General features: G+C 37.5%; 3 protein-coding genes across 3 annotated transcripts; 2 read left to right on the top strand and 1 right to left on the bottom strand.

The window, feature by feature from the left end:
* LOC129807659 (myb-binding protein 1A) lies at positions 1–3,643 on the top strand. The gene is made up of 2 exons (XM_055857079.1): positions 1–208; positions 281–3,643. Exons 1-2 carry the CDS (start codon positions 41–43, stop codon positions 3,590–3,592), a joined length of 3,480 nt encoding a protein of 1,159 aa, XP_055713054.1. The 5' UTR covers positions 1–40; the 3' UTR covers positions 3,593–3,643.
* On the bottom strand, positions 3,583–13,039 carry LOC129807694 (terminal uridylyltransferase Tailor-like). The gene is made up of 2 exons (XM_055857142.1): positions 11,595–13,039; positions 3,583–4,057 (listed from the first exon to the last, which is right to left on the bottom strand). Exons 1-2 carry the CDS (start codon positions 12,895–12,897, stop codon positions 3,648–3,650), a joined length of 1,713 nt encoding a protein of 570 aa, XP_055713117.1. The 5' UTR covers positions 12,898–13,039; the 3' UTR covers positions 3,583–3,647.
* A 3,635-nt stretch (positions 13,040–16,674) lies between these two features.
* On the top strand, positions 16,675–18,463 carry LOC129807761 (succinate--CoA ligase [GDP-forming] subunit beta, mitochondrial). Its single transcript, XM_055857243.1, has 2 exons — positions 16,675–17,001; positions 17,067–18,463. The coding sequence occupies exons 1-2, from the start codon at positions 16,945–16,947 to the stop codon at positions 18,270–18,272; spliced, it is 1,263 nt and encodes a 420-aa protein (XP_055713218.1). The 5' UTR covers positions 16,675–16,944; the 3' UTR covers positions 18,273–18,463.
* The last annotated feature ends 66 nt before the right edge of the window (positions 18,464–18,529 follow it).

The following is an 18,529-nucleotide window of genomic DNA, read 5'->3' on the forward strand; positions in this document are numbered from 1 at the left end:
GAAGTTGGCGCATTCAGTGCGTGTTTTGTTTGCAGTCAAGATGCACGTGCAGAACAGTGAGGAAGAAACGAAGCAAAAGGTGCAGAAAATAATAAATCCCTTGATATCTAGATCTCTGCATCAGCTTCTCAGTTCAAATGAGAATGTAAGGATCCAGAATGGATTGAATTTGGTGCAGCAATTGCAGCGGCAATCACAGAAAAAGCAGGTACGTCAGGCATAACCTCAAAAAAATGATAACAATTTTTCGACAAGAAAATCACAATTTTCTCAATTTCAGAGTACCCGGGAGCACAAATATGTACTTAAGAGGCTGGTACGGGGCACTGGTGGCTCAAATAGTGCATCAAAGTGTGGCTTTTACACAGCCCTCGTGGCTTATTTGAATGCATTTAAGGAGACAGTTTCTTTGGACGAAATCTTCGAAGTTCTGGACAATGAGCTGAAGGTGTCCAAGAAAGCCACCACCAAGGAGAATGCAGATGCTTTTATTGGTCATCTTTTGGTAGTGACAGCTCTGCAGAAAAGTGAATTGCTTAAGGACAAGAAGAAGACAGCCAAAGCTTTGGAATATGTCTTGGCAGCTTCTCAGCAGAAGGCTTATCACTATAAACTCTCCTATAATTGTTTGATTGCCTTCCTGACGGGTCAGACTGAGGAAGAATTTAGGAAGACACTGTTTCCCTTCATGAAGAAAAACCTAAAGACACCATGGGAAGAACAAACGATGCATTCTCTGCACTTCCTCATGGAGGCTCATATTCGTTTCCCAACGCTCATTGATGAACCTTTCCTGGAGGATTTCTTAGGCAGCAAAACTATCCTCGATAGTGGAAGCTTTGAGAAGATCTTTGAATTATTCTGGAAGGATAAGCCTGAGACGGAAATAATGCAGCCTGCTTATGATACTCTTGGGAAAATCTCTGCAACTTCCAAGAATTTCTCCAAGTTCTGGGCATTTGTCGTTGAGAAGACAATAGAGCATCCGAATAGAGCCAAGGAAGTCATCACTGTCAAACTGGCTACTGATGCCCTAAATTGCGAGAATTTGGGCAAAGCCTTTACCAAAATCTTCAATGAAAAATTCCTCGAGATGATTTTCACGTCCCTCCGGCAATCCGGAAGCAAGGATGAAGTTTTAAAAGCCATTTATATGGAGTTTTTTGATGCACTGTTTGAAGCTGTGAAGAAGAGGGAGGATAAGCAGATGACAATTGTGAAGAAATTGGTAACTCATCCGGGAACTCTCCTCATTGACAAGTATCAATTCTCCAATAAAATCCTCCACAGGATTGTCAATATCATGAATGGGGAGAATTTGAAGGAGCTCACGGAATTTCTGAAAAAAATTCTTATTGATCAGGAAGCAAAAAATGCCATGGATTCTGCAGAGAAATGGTTGAATTCTGAAAAAGTGATTGCAGTTCAGATGCTCCAGAGAATAATATCATCGAGATCACTTGCTACTGATTCAGAATGGAAACTCTGTCAGGCCAGATTCATCCTCAATATTGCGATATTCTATTCGAATGATGGAGAAATTGTGGTGAAGAAGCCAGAAATTTGTGTGGTTCCCATTGAATTGGCCAATCACATGATGAACCTCTTCTATCATGGACTCGAAAGTACTTTTTCCACCATGGAGACCGGAAAGGTGATACTTAGTGGATTGGTGGATCATTGCAATGGCATTTTGACCAAGAAGAATCCCCAAAAGTATCTCCGGAGGGACTTTGGCGAGAAGAGCTTGAAGATTTGGGAGGAAATGTATAGAACTGTGAGTGAGTTGGATGGAGAGAATTTCCTGGTGTTTCAAGTGCTTCTTCTTTCGATGGGACTGCAGCTTTTCCGTGATGCTGAATTGGCAGAGGAATCCCTCAGGGAATTGCAGAGTTGTGTGATGCGAGCCAGGGAGAAAAAGAGCCAACTCCGGAAGAATGAAGAGGAACCAGAGTGGATTGAAGTTCTGATGGATTTGATATTGCATCTCCTGTCACAGGGATCAAGTATTCTGAAAAATATCATCAAGAAAGTTTTTCCATCGCTCTGCCCAAAGCTCAATCTTCCAGCGATTTATCAGATTCTCTCGCTGCTGGACATGAAAGATGGTCAGAATCCGCTCAAGTATGACAATGAGGAGGATTCTGAGGAGTCTGAGGATGAGGATGAGGTCAAAGTCAATGGGAAGCATGAGGATTCTGAGGAAGAGAGTGACGACGAAGAGGATGAAGATGATGAGGATCAGGATGAGGATGAAGTTGATGATGAAGGAACTGTGTCTGATAAACTGAGATCTGCAGTATCTGCAGCTCTGGGCTTTGGTGCTGCTGTGGAATCTGACCAGGAGTCAGTGAATCTAGATGATATGACAGAGGAAGAGGGCAAGAGATTAGATGATGCCCTCTCGATGGCCTTTAAGATGTTGAAGGAGAACAAACCTCGGAGGAAAACCAAGAAAGATCACAGAGAAGATACCACTCTTGTGCACTTCCGGAATCGCCTTATGGATCTACTAATGATCTACCTGAAGCACAATCCAGAGCTCAGTGTCACTCTCGAGATCATGATCACCCTGTACGACATGCTGCCCTATTGCGTCGATGAGGACTCAAAGTCACTCCTCGGGAAGATTCAGGAAACCCTAACGGTGCTCGTGAATGTAAGAAATTTCCGCAATGACAGCCAGCAAGAGATTGACAGTGGAAATCTACTAAATGCTCTCATGAAGCTGTGCAAGAAGAATGAAAATCCTCAATCCATGGAAGTCAGGAATAGTTTTGTGATCAAAGGAATTAAATTTATAATTTTCTGCTGTTCCAAAATATCTGCCCCATCTGAGCTAATTGAGGAGCCCATTGGAAACTTCCTGACAGAATTCATCAATTCCCGGAATCCCACATTGTCTTACAATTTTTTCAGCAACATTTTCAACTGTCCCTGGAGTGGATTGTTGCATCTCACAGAGAAGATTATTGAGAATGGATTGACAACTACAACCAGATCATTCCGGAGGATTCAGTCTTTTGATCTTCTGACCATTCTCTACAAAAACCATCGACTTTTTCAACTGGACAGCAACAGTGCTTCTAAGACAATGAAAAAAATCGAACAAGCTATTGGGGATTTTCTCAACAAAATCCCATCAGAATCAGTCTCCCTCCATGAATTCAAGAGCCTAACAACTTTTCTATGGGAAATTCACAGATGCCATCGACAGCTTCCAATGCTCAAAGCCAAAATGAAGTGGAAGGAAGCAATGGAGAAAATTCAGGAAGTCCGGATGCATCTGCAATTGGACCTAATAGCCATGAATAATTACTCCAAGATCTGCAGTGTTCTTGGTGAAACTATTGTGAAGAACTCCTCCATTCAGAAGCCAGCTCAAGAGAATGGAACAGCCGAGGAGGATACAGTGATGGCCGATGCTGAAACAAATGGAACTTCCCCTGCTAAAGGCAAAAAGCGAAAACAGCAGCCACATCACCTCAAAATGAAGAAGACCAAGAAACTGGCTAGACTAGAGGCTTCTGCTGAGGGCTTAGGGGATGGTATCAGTTTTGCGGAGAAAGTTGAATATTCAGATGATGATTAACACGCTTTTATTAGAGTTTTTGTCAATAAAAAAAAATGATTTCAAAAAAAATCCTTCAAACATTTCCTCCTCCCGTTTCTAGCAAAACTGCGCGTGACTTTTCACAGAGAATCGTGAATTTGGCAAAGAGATCGATGTGGATGCCTTTAGCCACATTGTGACACAATTCAAGGGGATCCTGGACACACATTGACGTATCCGTTGCAAGGAGTTCCTTTGCATTCTCAGGACTTGGAGCCAGTTTCTGCACAAACTCCTTGTAGCGTATCATTCGGTGCGGAAGGAGTTCGGGTGTATCAAAGAGAGCCCTCTCTATTGGTCGTCCAAGGAGTGGACACACCACATATTTCCCATAGTCAAAATTGTGGTAAAAGTGAAAGAAACCGATTAGGATCTTTCGGGCATCATTGGACATTTCCATCTTGAGTTCGGCAAGAGTTGGCTTCTGGAAGTCACCCTGCCAGTCTGGAAGAAAGAATAAAAAGATGCTTTTGTGAATGAGGAAATCCCTAAATCTTCCTTTATTGATTAAGAGGATCCAGTAAGTAAAATCTACATTAAAACTTTATTAAGATAATATAATATTTCATTTCCTTCGCATCCCAATTCGGATCCTAATTACAGTAGACTCTCGCTAATTCGGTTCTTTTAAGATCGGGCTACTTTTAAATTCGGGCAGCAGTTAAATTTGAAAAAAGTTTGTTGACATTTTTCAATTTTGATTATGATTATCAAATGAAGCGAATATTCACAAATTTGCCATGGTTTGTCTTAGTTCTGATGTGCTTTTGCATTATTAAGGGGTTTTCATGAAATTTACGTTATATTTGAGTGTGTAAACTCAATATCTATATGCACATGAATAAGAAATCGTTGCATTTCAAAAAGTTTGTCGCCCGAATTTCTGTCTAATTCGGCTGACATTTCGGTCCCATATGCCCGAATTTTAGAGAGTCTACTGTACTAATTACTAATTCAAATCTAAAGTCAAAATTTTCCAAAACATCTTTATTGATAAGAGTTAGCAGAAAAAGTGGTGAATATTCGTACGTGGTGGTTGTGAAAAATTGCGCTCCGAGGAAATATTGGCGAAAATTCCAGATAAATCAGCTAAGTGAACTCTAAAATTATTTCAATTTGTTAAAATATATTGACGGAACAATTTAAAGATAAAATAATTAAAGAATTAATACACATAAAAGCGTAAAAGACAATTTGCTATTTCTACACGCGGCCTAAAGCTAAAATGGCTAAAATGGTGGCCATTAAAAAAGTTGCGATTGGGGAAACTCCCCTAAAAAATGTGGCTCATTTCCCTGAATGGGGACAAACTCAAGATATCAGGGAGAAGATGAAGAATGCAGATAATTGGGAAACTGCTATTCTAGACAGCGCAAAAAGATTTGTAGTGGGAAAAAGAGTGGATGGGCAATCGCTATCGCAGTATAAACCATGGGCAATAGAAAAAGCTTTGAGCGTGGTGGGGGAAGTGAACATCAAAAACTTTTTTGATGGAAGCCTTTTGATTGAAACCTCAAATTTGATGCAGGCTAAATCACTAGTAGAAATCAAGGAGATAGATGGATTGGCTGTTGAATTCAACATGCACGCTAAGCTCAATCAATCAAAAGCCGCAATTCGAGACTGGGATATGACACATTGGGATTTGGAAGAGATGAAACGCGAGCTTGCTTCTCAAAAGGTGATTGATATCGTGAATTTGAAGGTGAAAAACACGGACGTGAATAATAGAATGAAGAACCAAGCTGATGATACAAAACAACCTGAGTGGATATCCTCACCAGTTTTTATATTTACTTTTGATCTTCCGGAACGTCCTCAATTTATCAAGATCGGTTACAGAGTGATCCGTACAAACGTATACGTGCCAAAGCCGGTTAGATGTTTTTCCTGCCAACGTTTTGGCCATGTTTCAGCAAGATGCGTGGGAGATGCTGTTTGTGGTCGTTGTGCAGAGAAAAACCATGATCCAAATCCTTGCAAAGAACAGATTAAGTGTGCTAATTGTGGTGATGCTCACATTGCCTCTTCAAAGTCATGTCCGATTTTCAAGAAAGAGCAGAAGATACAAGAGATAAAAGTAACTGAGAGGATCACCTATAAAGCAGCAAAAGTCAGGTACGAGTCATTGTGTTCCGGAGAATTTGGCAAATCATACGCTGAAGTGTCCAGGAATAACAGGGGCTGCACTACGTGCAATTGTGAATGTGTAGGGAAAACACGCTTGGGAGTTCCACCAGAGTCTCGCTATGAAGAATACCAAGATGCTGGTGTGATTGAAGACACACAAGAGGAGAGTTCTCACTCTCTCAGTCCTTCATTCATGAAGAATCCTGATGAGAGCAATCCAGAACGTGTGGAGGAAGACAAACAGCAGACTGATCACATGGAAATATCTGATGCTTCAACAAGCAGTACAAACACGAGGCCGACAATAATTCGAGAGAATTCAGCCAAAACTCGTACACAGAGAAAGATCCAGAAGCAAATGAACAAGAAGATGTTGAGGTCAAAGAATTCCATCGCGGCAACTACAGGGATGTTTCCCCTAAACAAGACAAAAACGGGAACAAAACCAAAAGAAGCAAAGACTGATTTTGATCAAAATTATGAACGTGTGGACATGGAGTATGTTAAGAAGCTGATTGGAGTTCCTCCAATTCAAGGATTCAATCCAGAGGAATATGAATTTGCTCTTCCAAAATGAAGATTCTTCAACTGAATTGCAGAAGTTTGTGGCATAACAGAGACGTGATCGAACATTTTGCTAATTCAGATGAGTGTGATATTCTTTTATTGTCAGAAACTTGGCTGAAAAGTGATAACAAAGTGAAATTAAAAAACTTTAATTTAGTGAATAATTGCAGAAGTGATGGACGTGGAGGTGTCACTATAGGTATTCACAAAAACTATTCGTACAAATATGAAATCAAAACTGAATTTAACCCTATAGAAGCTATATTTGTTAACGTTGAATATGAAAATAAAAAATATAACTTTGTATCAATTTATATACCACCAACAGTTAGCACAAATGAAACAGAAAACAAATTTTTGAAATTGATTGACAAACTGAATTTTACTGATAATTTAATTATTGGAGGAGACATTAATGCTCATAACACACTGTGGGAATTAAATAGTAAAAATGATGTGAGAGGCAACATAATTTCTAATATAATTAACAATTCAAATTTTACTTGCTTAAACTCAGGTGATTATACTTATCAAAGTTCAAGTAAAAATTTAGTATCAGCAATTGATATTACTTTAGTATCAAGAAATTTGACTGGTTTATTTAGTTGGTCAGTTTTACAAGAACCACTAGGATCCGATCACCTCCCTATTATTATAAGCGATAATAACAAAAGAATTCCAAACATTAAAGAAATAATTAATTACGAGAAATTAAAGAATGATATTGAAAATATAGATATTAGTAATATTAAGAATTTAATAGAATATGAAGAAATTCTAGAAAATTTAATTTCGAAAAATACTATTATAATAAATGAAAAAAATAAATATATACCAAAATATTGGTGGACTGAAAAAATTAAAAGGCTGTGGTTAATTAAAGATGCAAAACAAAAAATTCATCACAAACTAAAATCACTTGAATCCGATAAGGAGAGGAAAAAGGCAGAAAATAAATTAAAAATTGAAATAAAAAAAGAAAAAAAGAAAGCAAGAATTGAATTCCTCAACTCTATCAATCATGATTTATCAAGTAAAGAAATTTGGAACAACATAAATAAACTTAACCATAATAAATATAAAGAAAGGAGTAATCTTTTTAATGATGATAATAATACTAATATTAAAGAATTTCTAGATCTAAATTTTTTAAATGAAAATATCAAACAATATGATCAAGACATCCCAAAAAATAAAAATAACATTTGTACTGAAAACGAGCTGCATAATTTATTCAAAAATTTAAAAAATTCAGCACCAGGTTTAAATAAAATATCAAATAAAATTTTAAAGCTTATACCTATATCACATTATAAATATATCTCTGTCATGATAAATAACTTATGGAAAAACAATATTGTACCAGAAGAATGGAAAATTATAAAAGTAGTTCCGATTTTAAAACCATTAAAAGACAAATCTTTGGTATCAAGTTACAGACCAATAGCACTATTAGATGTAGTTGGGAAAATATTTAATACTTTTATTAAAAACAAACTAGAAAAAGAAATAGAAGCTCAAAAGATCTTGCCAGAAAATTCATTTGGATTTAGAAAAGGAAGGAGCACTATTGATTACTTATGTAGCATTACAGGAAAACTATATGAAAACAAGGAAAACAAGAAGACTTCAATAGTTATATTTACTGATATTTCCAAAGCGTTCGATAAAGTGAACATAGATAAATTAATTAAAATTATGAAGGATAAAAAGATAAGTAATGAATTAATTACATGGATTGATCAGTTACTTAGAAATAGACGGGTTATTATGGAAAATAGGAATTCAAGAGAAGAAATTATTTGTAATTCAGGAGTTCCTCAAGGCTGCAAGTTGAGCCCAATATTATTTAACTTGTATACTACTGCAGTTCACGAATTTAGTAACGAAGAATGTGTAACATATCAGTATGCCGACGATATCACTATGGTAATCTCTGGTAATACAACTAAAGTTGCATTGGAAAAGGCTGAATCCTACATTACAATTCTAGAAGAAACACTAAATTCCTTAAACTTAAATCTAAATCTTGAAAAATGCAAATTTTTAATATTTAACAAAAGGGAATTTTTAACAAATAATCAATTAAAAATTAATAATACAAACATTCAAGAAGTTGCATCACATAAAATAGTCGGTATTACTATAGACAATAAATTAAAATTTGATATTCACAAAAAAATTGTAAAAGAAAACATTCAGCAATATATTAACATCTTAAAAAGGACAGATAATCCTAACCGGCTTATGTAGGTGAGATTCTTAACGTGAGCTAACTCGGAGTGCATGCAAATTCGATTTGGAGCTGAAGTTGGGAGACGCCATTCAGTTATCTTGAATCAAATTCGTGAAATTGTACAAATTTTGTATTTAAACCAAAATATCAAGGATTTGGATGAACTGACAGAAAAGTGTTATATGGGTGAAATGTAGACCAGAATGTTCTCTATAATTTTGCCGTAGAACTTGAACTCATCGATTACTCAGAAGCCAAGATAAGCGAGGTTTTTTGTTTCTTAACTCGTTTTTTCATCCAGAGTTCCCCAAGTAGTCATTTGTTGAACTTCAACTATATCAAAGAATTGTTTTATTTTGTGGGACTTTCCATTTAAAACCATATTTTAAGTGTCTTGGTGGAGTAGAGGCAGTCAAATTGGCATCTGAGTGATTTCAAAGCGTTATTATGGGAAAAATCAATTTTTTCACACTTAAACGGCAAAATAGGAGTGATAGCGTAGTCTGAGCGGAAAATGATGTATGGACGAAATGTAGAGACAAATGTGCTCTACAATTATGTCGAAGTAATTATCAAAATCGGTTCAGCGACAGTCGAGATAATTGAGGTTATGTGATATTGAAATTGGTTTTTCGACTGTGGCGCCCCTGGTCTTGGTCCCACGAAGTTCAAATATTCTAGAAAGTTGTACCATTTGGTGAGATCTTTCGTTTAAGCCCTCATTCATCAAAATCGGTCACATAGAACCGGAGATATGATTTTTTGAATTTTGTGAACTTTGACCCCTCATATCTCCGGTTCTATTGAAGCCACAGCGCGCATACGCACCATTTTGGAAACGTCCTAGACTGGACTACAACATACTAAAATTTCATTAACTTGCACAATGCCGTTTTTGAGAAAAATGTCTTTGAATTTCGATGAATTTTGACGCTATCACAGCGCCACCTGTGGTGACTTTTTGAACTTCCATCTGAAAGTGCTCATCGAGACGAAACCAAAAAGGTAAAATTTAGGTCGATATGTTAATTAGAACCGGAGATAGAGGCCGGTCAATGTTCGAACTTTGACCCCTTATAGCTCGGGTCAGGGGTTATGGATCGACTTAAGGTTTTTTTTGTTTGATAGGTATAATCAACGGCTACAACATACTAAATTTTCAGCCCGATGCACAATGGAATTTTTGAGTTATTTAACTTTAAAGATTTAAAAATTTTCTTTTTAATAATAGCGCCCCTAGCGGTGGTTTTATGAACTTGCGATGTTAGAAGAGGAAGTGGCATTTCACGAGAGCTTTCCAAAAAGCCCTCATTTTTTAAATTCTGACAATTAGAACCGGAGTTATGGCCATTTTAAGAAATTTTTTTTGGACCCTTATAGCTCGGGTCAGGGGGGTCGGGGGACCTTAAGTTTGGTATTGATGGAAAGCTCTAAGGCCCAGGTATAACATACTAAAATTTGAGCCCGATCGATGCCATAGGGGCGGAGCTATTGAGAAAACAAAAAAAGGGGGGTCTTCAAAATGGCGGAAGGAGGGGTGGGGGGTCAATGCACCAAGTTGCAATTTTCATACGATATATAACCTTTGCCGAAAACCGCAAGTCGATATCTTTTTTAGTTTAGGAGCTATTAAGCTCCAAAGAGCGGCCGGACTGAAATTTTAGTATGTTGTAGCCGTTGATTATACCTATCAAACAAAAAAAACCTTAAGTCGATCCATAACCCCTGACCCGAGCTATAAGGGGTCAAAGTTCGAACATTGACCGGCCTCTATCTCCTGTTCTAATTAACATAGCGACATAAGTTTTACCTTTTTGGTTTCGTCTCGATGAGCACTTTCAGATGGAAGTTCAAAAAGTCACCACAGGTGGCGCTGTGATAGCGTCAAAATTCATCGAAATTCAAAGTCACTTTTCTCAAAAACGGCATTGTGCAAGTTAATGATATTTTAGTGTGTTGTAGTCCAGTCTAGGACGTTTCCAAAATGGTGCGTATGCGCGCTGTGGTTTCAATAGAACCGGAGATATGAGGGGTCAAAGTTCACGAAATTCAAAAAATCATATCTCCGGTTCTATGTGACCGATTTTGATGAATGAGGGCTTAAACGAAAGATCTCACCAAATGCTACAACTTTCTAGAATATTTGAACTTCGTGGGACCAACACCAGGGGCGCCACAGTCGAAAAACCAATTTCAATATCACATAACCTCAATTATCTCGACTGTCGCTGAACCGATTTTGATGATTACTTCGACACATTTGTCTCTACATTTCGTCCATACATCATTTTCCACTCAGACCACGCTATCACTCCGATTTTGCCGTTTAAGTGTGAAAAAATTGATTTTTCCAATAATAACGCTTTGAAATCACTCAGATGCCAATTTGACTGCCTCTACTCCACCGAGACACTTAAAATAGGGGTTTAAATGGAAAGTCCCGCAAAATACAACAATTCTTTGATATAGTTGAAGTTCATCAAATGACTACTTGGGGCGCTCTGGTCGAAAAAACGAGTTCAGAAACAAAAAACCTCGCTTATCTTGGCTTCTGAGTAATCGATGAGATCAAGTTCTACGGCAAAATTATAGAGAACATTCTGGTCTACATTTCACCCATATATCACTCTTCTGTCAGTTCATCCAAATCCTTGATATTTTGGTTTAAATACAAAATTTGTATAATTTCATGAATTTTATTCAAGATAACTGAATGGCGTCTCCCAACTTCAGCTCTAAATCGAATTTGCATGCACTCCGAGTTAGCTCACGTTAAGAATCTCACCTACATAAGCCGGTTAGGATTATTACATTATATGAGGAAGTGTCACGGATCATGGAAAAATTTGTGTTGTACGAGATAATTGGTTTTGCTCATGGCTAAATTTCTAGTTTTGTCTTTTGCATTTTTGTGAATTTATATTGAGATTGAAGAAGTTTTGAAAAGTGCAAAAATTATTTGTGAGGCTTTTTTATTCGAAATTCATCGAAATTTCTGATACTTGTTTTTAAAATTCTACAAGAATTCGAGAATCAAAGATTGTTTACCTCCAATCATCAGCGGCTTTTCCACGTAGTCTTGTAAATCAGAAATTGGCGGTAGAAGTTTGATCGTTTGCATGTAAAAGATGACCAGAAGAGTTATCATGTAACTGGACACTTTGTTGACCTCATAACGGGCACTAAAGACAGATTTGTACCAAGCTTTCACGAAACAAGCTACCTTGTGGCAGTCAGGCTGCAGGGTTAGTAGGTACCGAATGAGGGACGTATTGATATGTGATAGTCCATTTGTGAAAGAAAGATCACAGGGAATTTTGTGCACAGTGTTGAAGGTTTTGAGAATTGGTGTGCGGGCACTTGTAATTGAGACAAATTTGTCCCAGTTGGAGTTCGATCGCACCAGAAGTTCATGCACCTTCTCTACAATCTCTGCATTTTCTTCCTTTGATTTGAGTGGCATGTTGTAGTGATTCTTAACGTCCACAAAGAGATCTAAGTCACCACTTTGAGTACCCAAGCCGGTCTTTCGACTGCCAAAAACATAAACTTTCACTTCCGGATACTCCACTCCCAAAATCTTCTCCAGATCATTGGTGATTTCCTTGTAAACGCTCAAATTTATGATTTTCTCCCCAATTGCCACATTCTGACTGATTGTCTCATCGACCATTTTAAGAAGCAAAATTGTCTTTTTCTTGAGCGTGGTGAAGCTCTGCTTCTTGGCATCCAGCTTCGTCTGCTTCTTCTTGGCTTTGATCAGCTTCTTTAGTTCCTTGAGTTCCTTCTTTTGTTTCTTGAACTGATCTCCCTCCTTACTACTAGAAGCTTTTGGTGCAGCTCTTGATGATTCCTTGGTATTTTTAGCCAAAGCACGTTTGAAATTGTCTTCATGATATGAAGCCAGAGAAGCCAGGGAACTTGAATGTTCCGAAAGGCTGCTTTCGCTACCCACTGAATGTATTTCTTTGATTTCATGAGTCTTTTTGTTCGGTGGCTTGACAATTTTCTTGCTTATTCTCTCCTTGCCACATTCCTTCATATGTTTTAGGAAGTCTGTCCAGAGAAATGGGACACCATTGTTGCAGGAGAAACAATGAAAATTTCTCTCAAGGGTCACTTTGTTAAAAATCTCCGGACTGAAACGCACCTTAGGATTGTAAATTTTCTTTACTTTTCCCCCATTCAAGAGACTATCAATTGTCTGGACAATCTTTATCATATAGCTAACGGACGTGGCATCAATATGGGGCGAATTGAGACTAAAAGTCTCTAGGATCTCGGAAAAGTAAAACAGTTCCATGTTAAAGTGCCCAAGACACTCGTAGTTTGTTCCATCATGGGAAGCCATTGAGGCAGGTCTAATCAAACACACAGTTCAAATTATTTTACGGACAATGAAACGACTGAGAAAAATTTTCTTAAAACACAGCGTCTGGCTATAAAACACGAAATTTGAGGTTAAGAAACAAATCATCTGGTTCAACCCGGTTGGCAAAATATAAAATATTTTAGTACACTAAATGTACTAATATAGTCGAGTTCCTTAAATTTGAACTCTTCTAATTTGAACGACGGTTGAATTCAAAATGTAAAATTTGATGTTATGCGAAGAAAGTTTTGCGTGGAGTCTGAATTAGAACGATTTTTCTCAGGTGTTTCCTCAATATTATCTTAAGGTAAAGTGCAATCTAGTCGACTGGTTCCTCAGTTCGACCGGTAGAGTTGGTTATTCAATTTATTTATATTTGCACTAATATTTGGCGTATGATTTAACATTAATAAAGTGCTGTGCAAAACCATATCCGCACCTGGCACCCCAATAAATCAAGTTGTATCGTTTGAAATTTAATTTTTTTTATTTTTTTGCGGTGCAGAATGAATGAAAATGTAAAATAGAAAGATAAAAAGTGTATTTCAACTATATTTATAAAGGAAATTTTTATAAGGTTTGAGGTGTAATAAGCAGCCTTGAAGTTTAATTAATGAACAAATTTATTTCAATAGAATAATTATATAATGGGAGCTCAACGGAACTCAGAGTTAGACTGATTACATAACAATTCAAGGTGGTGGAGCTGGAGCTTTTTCTCGACAGTGGCTCCATCCCACGGTCAATCCTACATTTATTTATTATTTTTTAATTCTGGGCATGATTTAAAAGAAAATAGTAAAAAAAATACTTGTAAAAAACCATATCCGCACCTTCATTGTTTGGGAGTAAGTAGTTACGAATCGAATAAAAACCGATGAACACAAATGCTAATAGCTAATCGCCTTTCCTTTTTTCTCAATAAGCTCAAAAATGCAGTTGGACATGGTTGTGATGAGTCTAGTGATCATGTTTTGATCGATATTGGCCCATGCCTGGAAGATCGCAGCCGTAAGCTCTCCAACATTGTCGTAGCAGCGATTTTCTGCATATACAGTCCTGACTAGTATGCCCCACAAGTTCTCCACTGGATTCAGATCCGGGGAGCATGCCGGCCATAGCAAAACTCGAATATTTCGGGCATCAAACCAGTCGAAGGTCTCGGAACTGACATACACTTTGGCATTATCTTTTTGAAAAATGTATGCATCACAACGTTCTTGTGTCAAGAAAGGAAGGAGACTACCTCGAATGACTCCAATGTAGTCCCTAATCTTTATTTTGTGTGTAGTGAGTCTGAGCTGGAGTGTTCCTTCAGGGCAGAACGCACCTCAGACCATGATCGATCCTCCTCCAAAGTTGCGCTTGCAATACAATGAAATACAATGAAATACAATGGTTCTTTTTGGAGATCACGCCAATAGAAATTATACCCATCGGGGGCGTCCAAATTAATTTTTTTCTCATCGGAAAAAATAAAAGGGAATAAAAAAAACAAATTTTTCGGAAATGGTTTACCTTGGACTAATCTTATTGTAGGTTTGCTCATGTGAATTGCAAACGTGCTGCGATGTGTTGAGGCTTGAGGCGCGGAGCAGGGATCATCCTGGATTTGTGGACTGTGATACATTCAAGCTAAGTTCGGCCTTAATTGCATTGCAACTTCGAACACTGTTTGATACTAGGCGCAATATATTCCTTTCAGTGCGTTCAGAAATGAGTTTTCTTCTTCCATGATGGCGTTTTTGATCATATCCGTTACGATCTTTCAAAAAATGGCGGATTGTACATTCATCCCGGTTCAATCGTCTCGCAATTCCTCGATTTGAGAGTTTCGCCTCTTTGTAGGCATTTATTTGCCCAATTTTGAAATCGTTCAGTATTTTTCCACACGGCATTGTCACTAAACTTTTCACTGATATGTATTACTAAAGAAACAATGACATTTAACCGGAAGTAGGGCTGCCAGATACGGAAAACGGGGTATGGACTTTCGAATTGCGCAACCAAACAAAAAGAGTAAAATTTTGAAAAATATTTCTAATAACGAAATTTAATGACTTTATATCAGAGGAGTGCAAGAACGGTTTGAAACCGAAAAAACGTCAAAAGAAACTTGTACGTCAATGGTCAAAACACTACTTGAACAAACTTATTTTGACGTTTATTTGGTTTCAAACGGTTCTTGCACACCTCTGCTTTATATCATCTGTAAATTAATTAAATTCTCAAAATTTTCTTTCTAAGTGAATTAACACTTGGAAGAACCCTAGTGGCAGCCGCTGCCAATTTAGTTTTCAATTTAATTTTTTATAGTGAAGAATATATCATTTCGCCTGGAGGCCTGATTGAATGCGTGCAGAATTTATCTGGCTATTTTTTCGTTATAAAATTTTTAATAAAAATTAAATATTAACGTAAATATATTGCAAAAACAAAAAACTGCACTCGGAAGGACCAAGTGGCAGTTGCTGCCATATACATTTTATATGGGAGTTTGACGTTCTACAGATGTAATTTTCTAGATTGTTAGTATATAAAAGCCTTAAAAGAACAAATTGAAAGTGTTTCTGCAAATTATTGAGAAGAATTATGGGGGAAAGTGACATGCCTTTGAATGCGTCAGTTTTTGAATTCCTCAATTTTTCTCTTATTTCCCAAAGCAAAAATCCATTTTGTTAAGCGAAGTTAATAGAAAATAGTTAATAGTGTTAACTATTGTTCATAAAGTAGAATTTTTGCTTTAAAAAATAAGCGAAAAATTGAAACATTCAAAGGCTGTCGCATTCAAAGGCAGACCACTTTCCTTTACTCCATGATTCTGATAAAAATGAAAACATCGAATGGTTAAAAATCTTTAGATACAGTACCTAAGGAGATGAAATTTCTGATTCAGACACCAGAAAAGAACTGACTAAAGCTCCGAATGTTTAAATATAAGTAAAAATATCAAAATATTATGTAAAATTCGATAAATGGCAACGGCTGCCACGTCCCTCCGTGACACTTTTAGTTAGGGTTCTACGAAGTGTTACGGCGTTATCACACTTGCACGTTAAAATTTTAATGTGATTCACATTAATTGTCGCTTGTGAGCATCCAAATATGTTATTTGTGTCTTTGAGTCACTTCATATTTGGGGTTTTTCCATTTTTTTGATAAAGAAGTGGACTTGGTCTGCAAAAATAAGTTAAAATTTACCTAAAGCATAAATATTTTTCACATTAAAAAATTAAAGAAAAAATCGCATTAATTTTTCCCATTATTCTATAAATCAATTTATATCAAATTTTGCGGGCCAAGTCTACCTTTTTTATCAACAAATAGATCAAATTTTGAATATAAAATGATTCAAACACACAAATTACACATTTGGACTCTCACCATCGAAAATTAATGTGAATCATATTAAAATTTTAATGTGCAAGTGTGATAACACGGATAACACAGTTAAGTAAGTACAGTAGACTCTCTCTCAATCGGGAATATGGGGCAAAATGTCATCCGGTTTAGCGATAGAATTGAGCGTCAAAGCTTTTGTAAATTCCACAAAAAGCGCTCAATTATAAAGAATCACGATAAAATAGGAAGAACTACAGCGAATTTGAGCGAATTAACTTCATAATAAAACGTGAAAATTGTCAACAAAATTTGTCGCCCGATTGAGTGAGAGTCTACTGTAAGTAAGTTCTAAATAAGTACTAAAATTGCAAACTTATTTTACTTGCGTAACGTATACAAATAAATATTTACAGGTTGTCAGCCGGGTTATGTTGATAAGAACTTGATCTCCCGGTTGTTTACGATTGTCTGTGGTCTTTGGTCGTAAAATCATCGTTACATAAGAGGAGAGAGTGGAAAATTGATAAACTAAAGCCGGTCCTGGAATTTATTTACTGTTTCCCCAGTGCTTCAGTCAGCTGGCCATCTCAAGTTACTCTCCTGAGCTTCCTATCGCTTTGTTTTCTTTTTTTATCTCCTCTTTTTTCTTGTGATAAGCAATACAGTGTCAGAGACAAGGAGAAAATGTCTTCCTTTGCCCTCGGAGCTACTTTCTGTCGTCAACTACTGGCGGGATTCAAGGTGAGTTGGCTGGTTTTGGGTTGTTTTTTTTTTCAAGGCATAGTGAATTCTGTTGATCTGGTTAGGTCTTCCGGAGTACTGGGCGCAATCTTAGTTTACTGGAGTATCAATCGAAGCAGTTGCTTGATGAGTGTGGAGTTTCTATCCAGAAATTCAGGGTACTCGCGGCTAAAAATGATGCTGGTCGTCTGAGTGACTTCCAAGTCCCTGAATATGTGGTCAAAGCTCAGATTTTGGCCGGTGGACGTGGTAAGGGGCATTTTGACAATGGTTTCAAGGGAGGAGTGCACATTACAAGGAAGTCTGATGAAGCTGTTTCCCTGGCGGACAAGATGTTAGGCCAAAAACTCATAACAAAGCAGACTCCTAAAGAGGGAATCCTCGTGAGGAAGGTCATGGTGGCGAAGAGTGTGGATATTGTGAGGGAGACATATCTCTGCATCCTCATGGATCGCGATCACAATGGACCGGTTTTGATTGCTTCTCCAGCTGGTGGGATGGATATTGAAGCTGTTGCCGAGGAGACTCCTGAGAAGATTAAAACTGTACCCATTGACATTACAAAAGGCATCACAAGAGATCAGAGTTCTGCTGTGGCAGATTTCTTGGAGTTCAAAGGAGCTCTCAAGGAGAAGGCTGCTCAAGAGATAGAGAAATTGTGGCAGCTCTTCCTAAAGGTAGATGCTGTTCAGATTGAGATTAATCCTTTGGCAGAAACGAGTGAAGGAGAAGTGATCTCTGTGGATGCCAAACTCAATTTTGACGACAATGCTCAGTTCAGACAGAAGAGAATTTTTGATATGGAGGAAGAGACTGAAGCCGATGCCCAGGAAGTTGAAGCTGCTAAGAACAATCTCAACTATATTTCCATGGATGGGAATATTGGGTGTTTGGTGAATGGAGCTGGTCTTGCCATGGCCACAATGGATATTATCAAACTTAACGGAGGAAATCCGGCCAATTTTCTCGATGTGGGCGGAGGTGTCAAAGAGGATCAAGTACTGAAGGCATTCCAGATCCTCTTGTCAGACACGAAAGTTAAGGCGATTTTAGTGAATGTCTTCGGTGGAATCGTAAATTGTGCCACAATTGCCAATGGAGTGGTCAATGCTTCCAAAGCCATTGACGTCAAGGTGCCAGTTGTTGTTCGATTGGCTGGAACTAATGCTGAAGAAGCTCGCAATATCATCGTCTCTTCGGGACTCAATCTTATTCCCGCCACAGATTTGGATGATGCAGCCACGAAAGCCGTGAAATCCTTACCTCACTGATTTCCAGCAAAAATTGCGTGTTCAGAAAAGACACCCCTCTCCCGGTTGATGTCCTTTTTGGGAAAAATCCCTCGAACAAATCCTAGACGGCATTTATCAGTGTGACTATTTTGCTACATTATTTTTTTTCACAAAAGTTTTGCAGTTTTGCAGATTAGAATTTAGGGCGAAATAAATTTTTATTGCAGTAATCGTTTGTTTTATTGCAGAAAGACGGTGATTTAAATTCAAATTGCGATTTTCGTGCAAAATTCTTT

This window comes from Phlebotomus papatasi, chromosome 1 (assembly GCF_024763615.1).
Source record: "Phlebotomus papatasi isolate M1 chromosome 1, Ppap_2.1, whole genome shotgun sequence".
NCBI lineage: Eukaryota > Metazoa > Arthropoda > Insecta > Diptera > Psychodidae > Phlebotomus > Phlebotomus papatasi.

Excerpts from the sequence above, each read along its gene's own strand:
- LOC129807659 (XM_055857079.1), top strand. The coding sequence starts at position 41 with ATGCACGTGCAGAACAGTGAGGAAGAAACGAAGCAAAAGGTGCAGAAA. Across the intron at positions 209-280 it reads GGCAATCACAGAAAAAGCAG|AGTACCCGGGAGCACAAATA; the intron begins GTACGTCAGGCA and ends TCTCAATTTCAG.
- LOC129807694 (XM_055857142.1), bottom strand. The coding sequence starts at position 12,897 with ATGGCTTCCCATGATGGAACAAACTACGAGTGTCTTGGGCACTTTAAC. Across the intron at positions 4,058-11,594 it reads AAAGCCGCTGATGATTGGAG|ACTGGCAGGGTGACTTCCAG; the intron begins GTAAACAATCTT and ends TCTTTCTTCCAG.
- LOC129807761 (XM_055857243.1), top strand. The coding sequence starts at position 16,945 with ATGTCTTCCTTTGCCCTCGGAGCTACTTTCTGTCGTCAACTACTGGCG. Across the intron at positions 17,002-17,066 it reads AACTACTGGCGGGATTCAAG|GTCTTCCGGAGTACTGGGCG; the intron begins GTGAGTTGGCTG and ends TGATCTGGTTAG.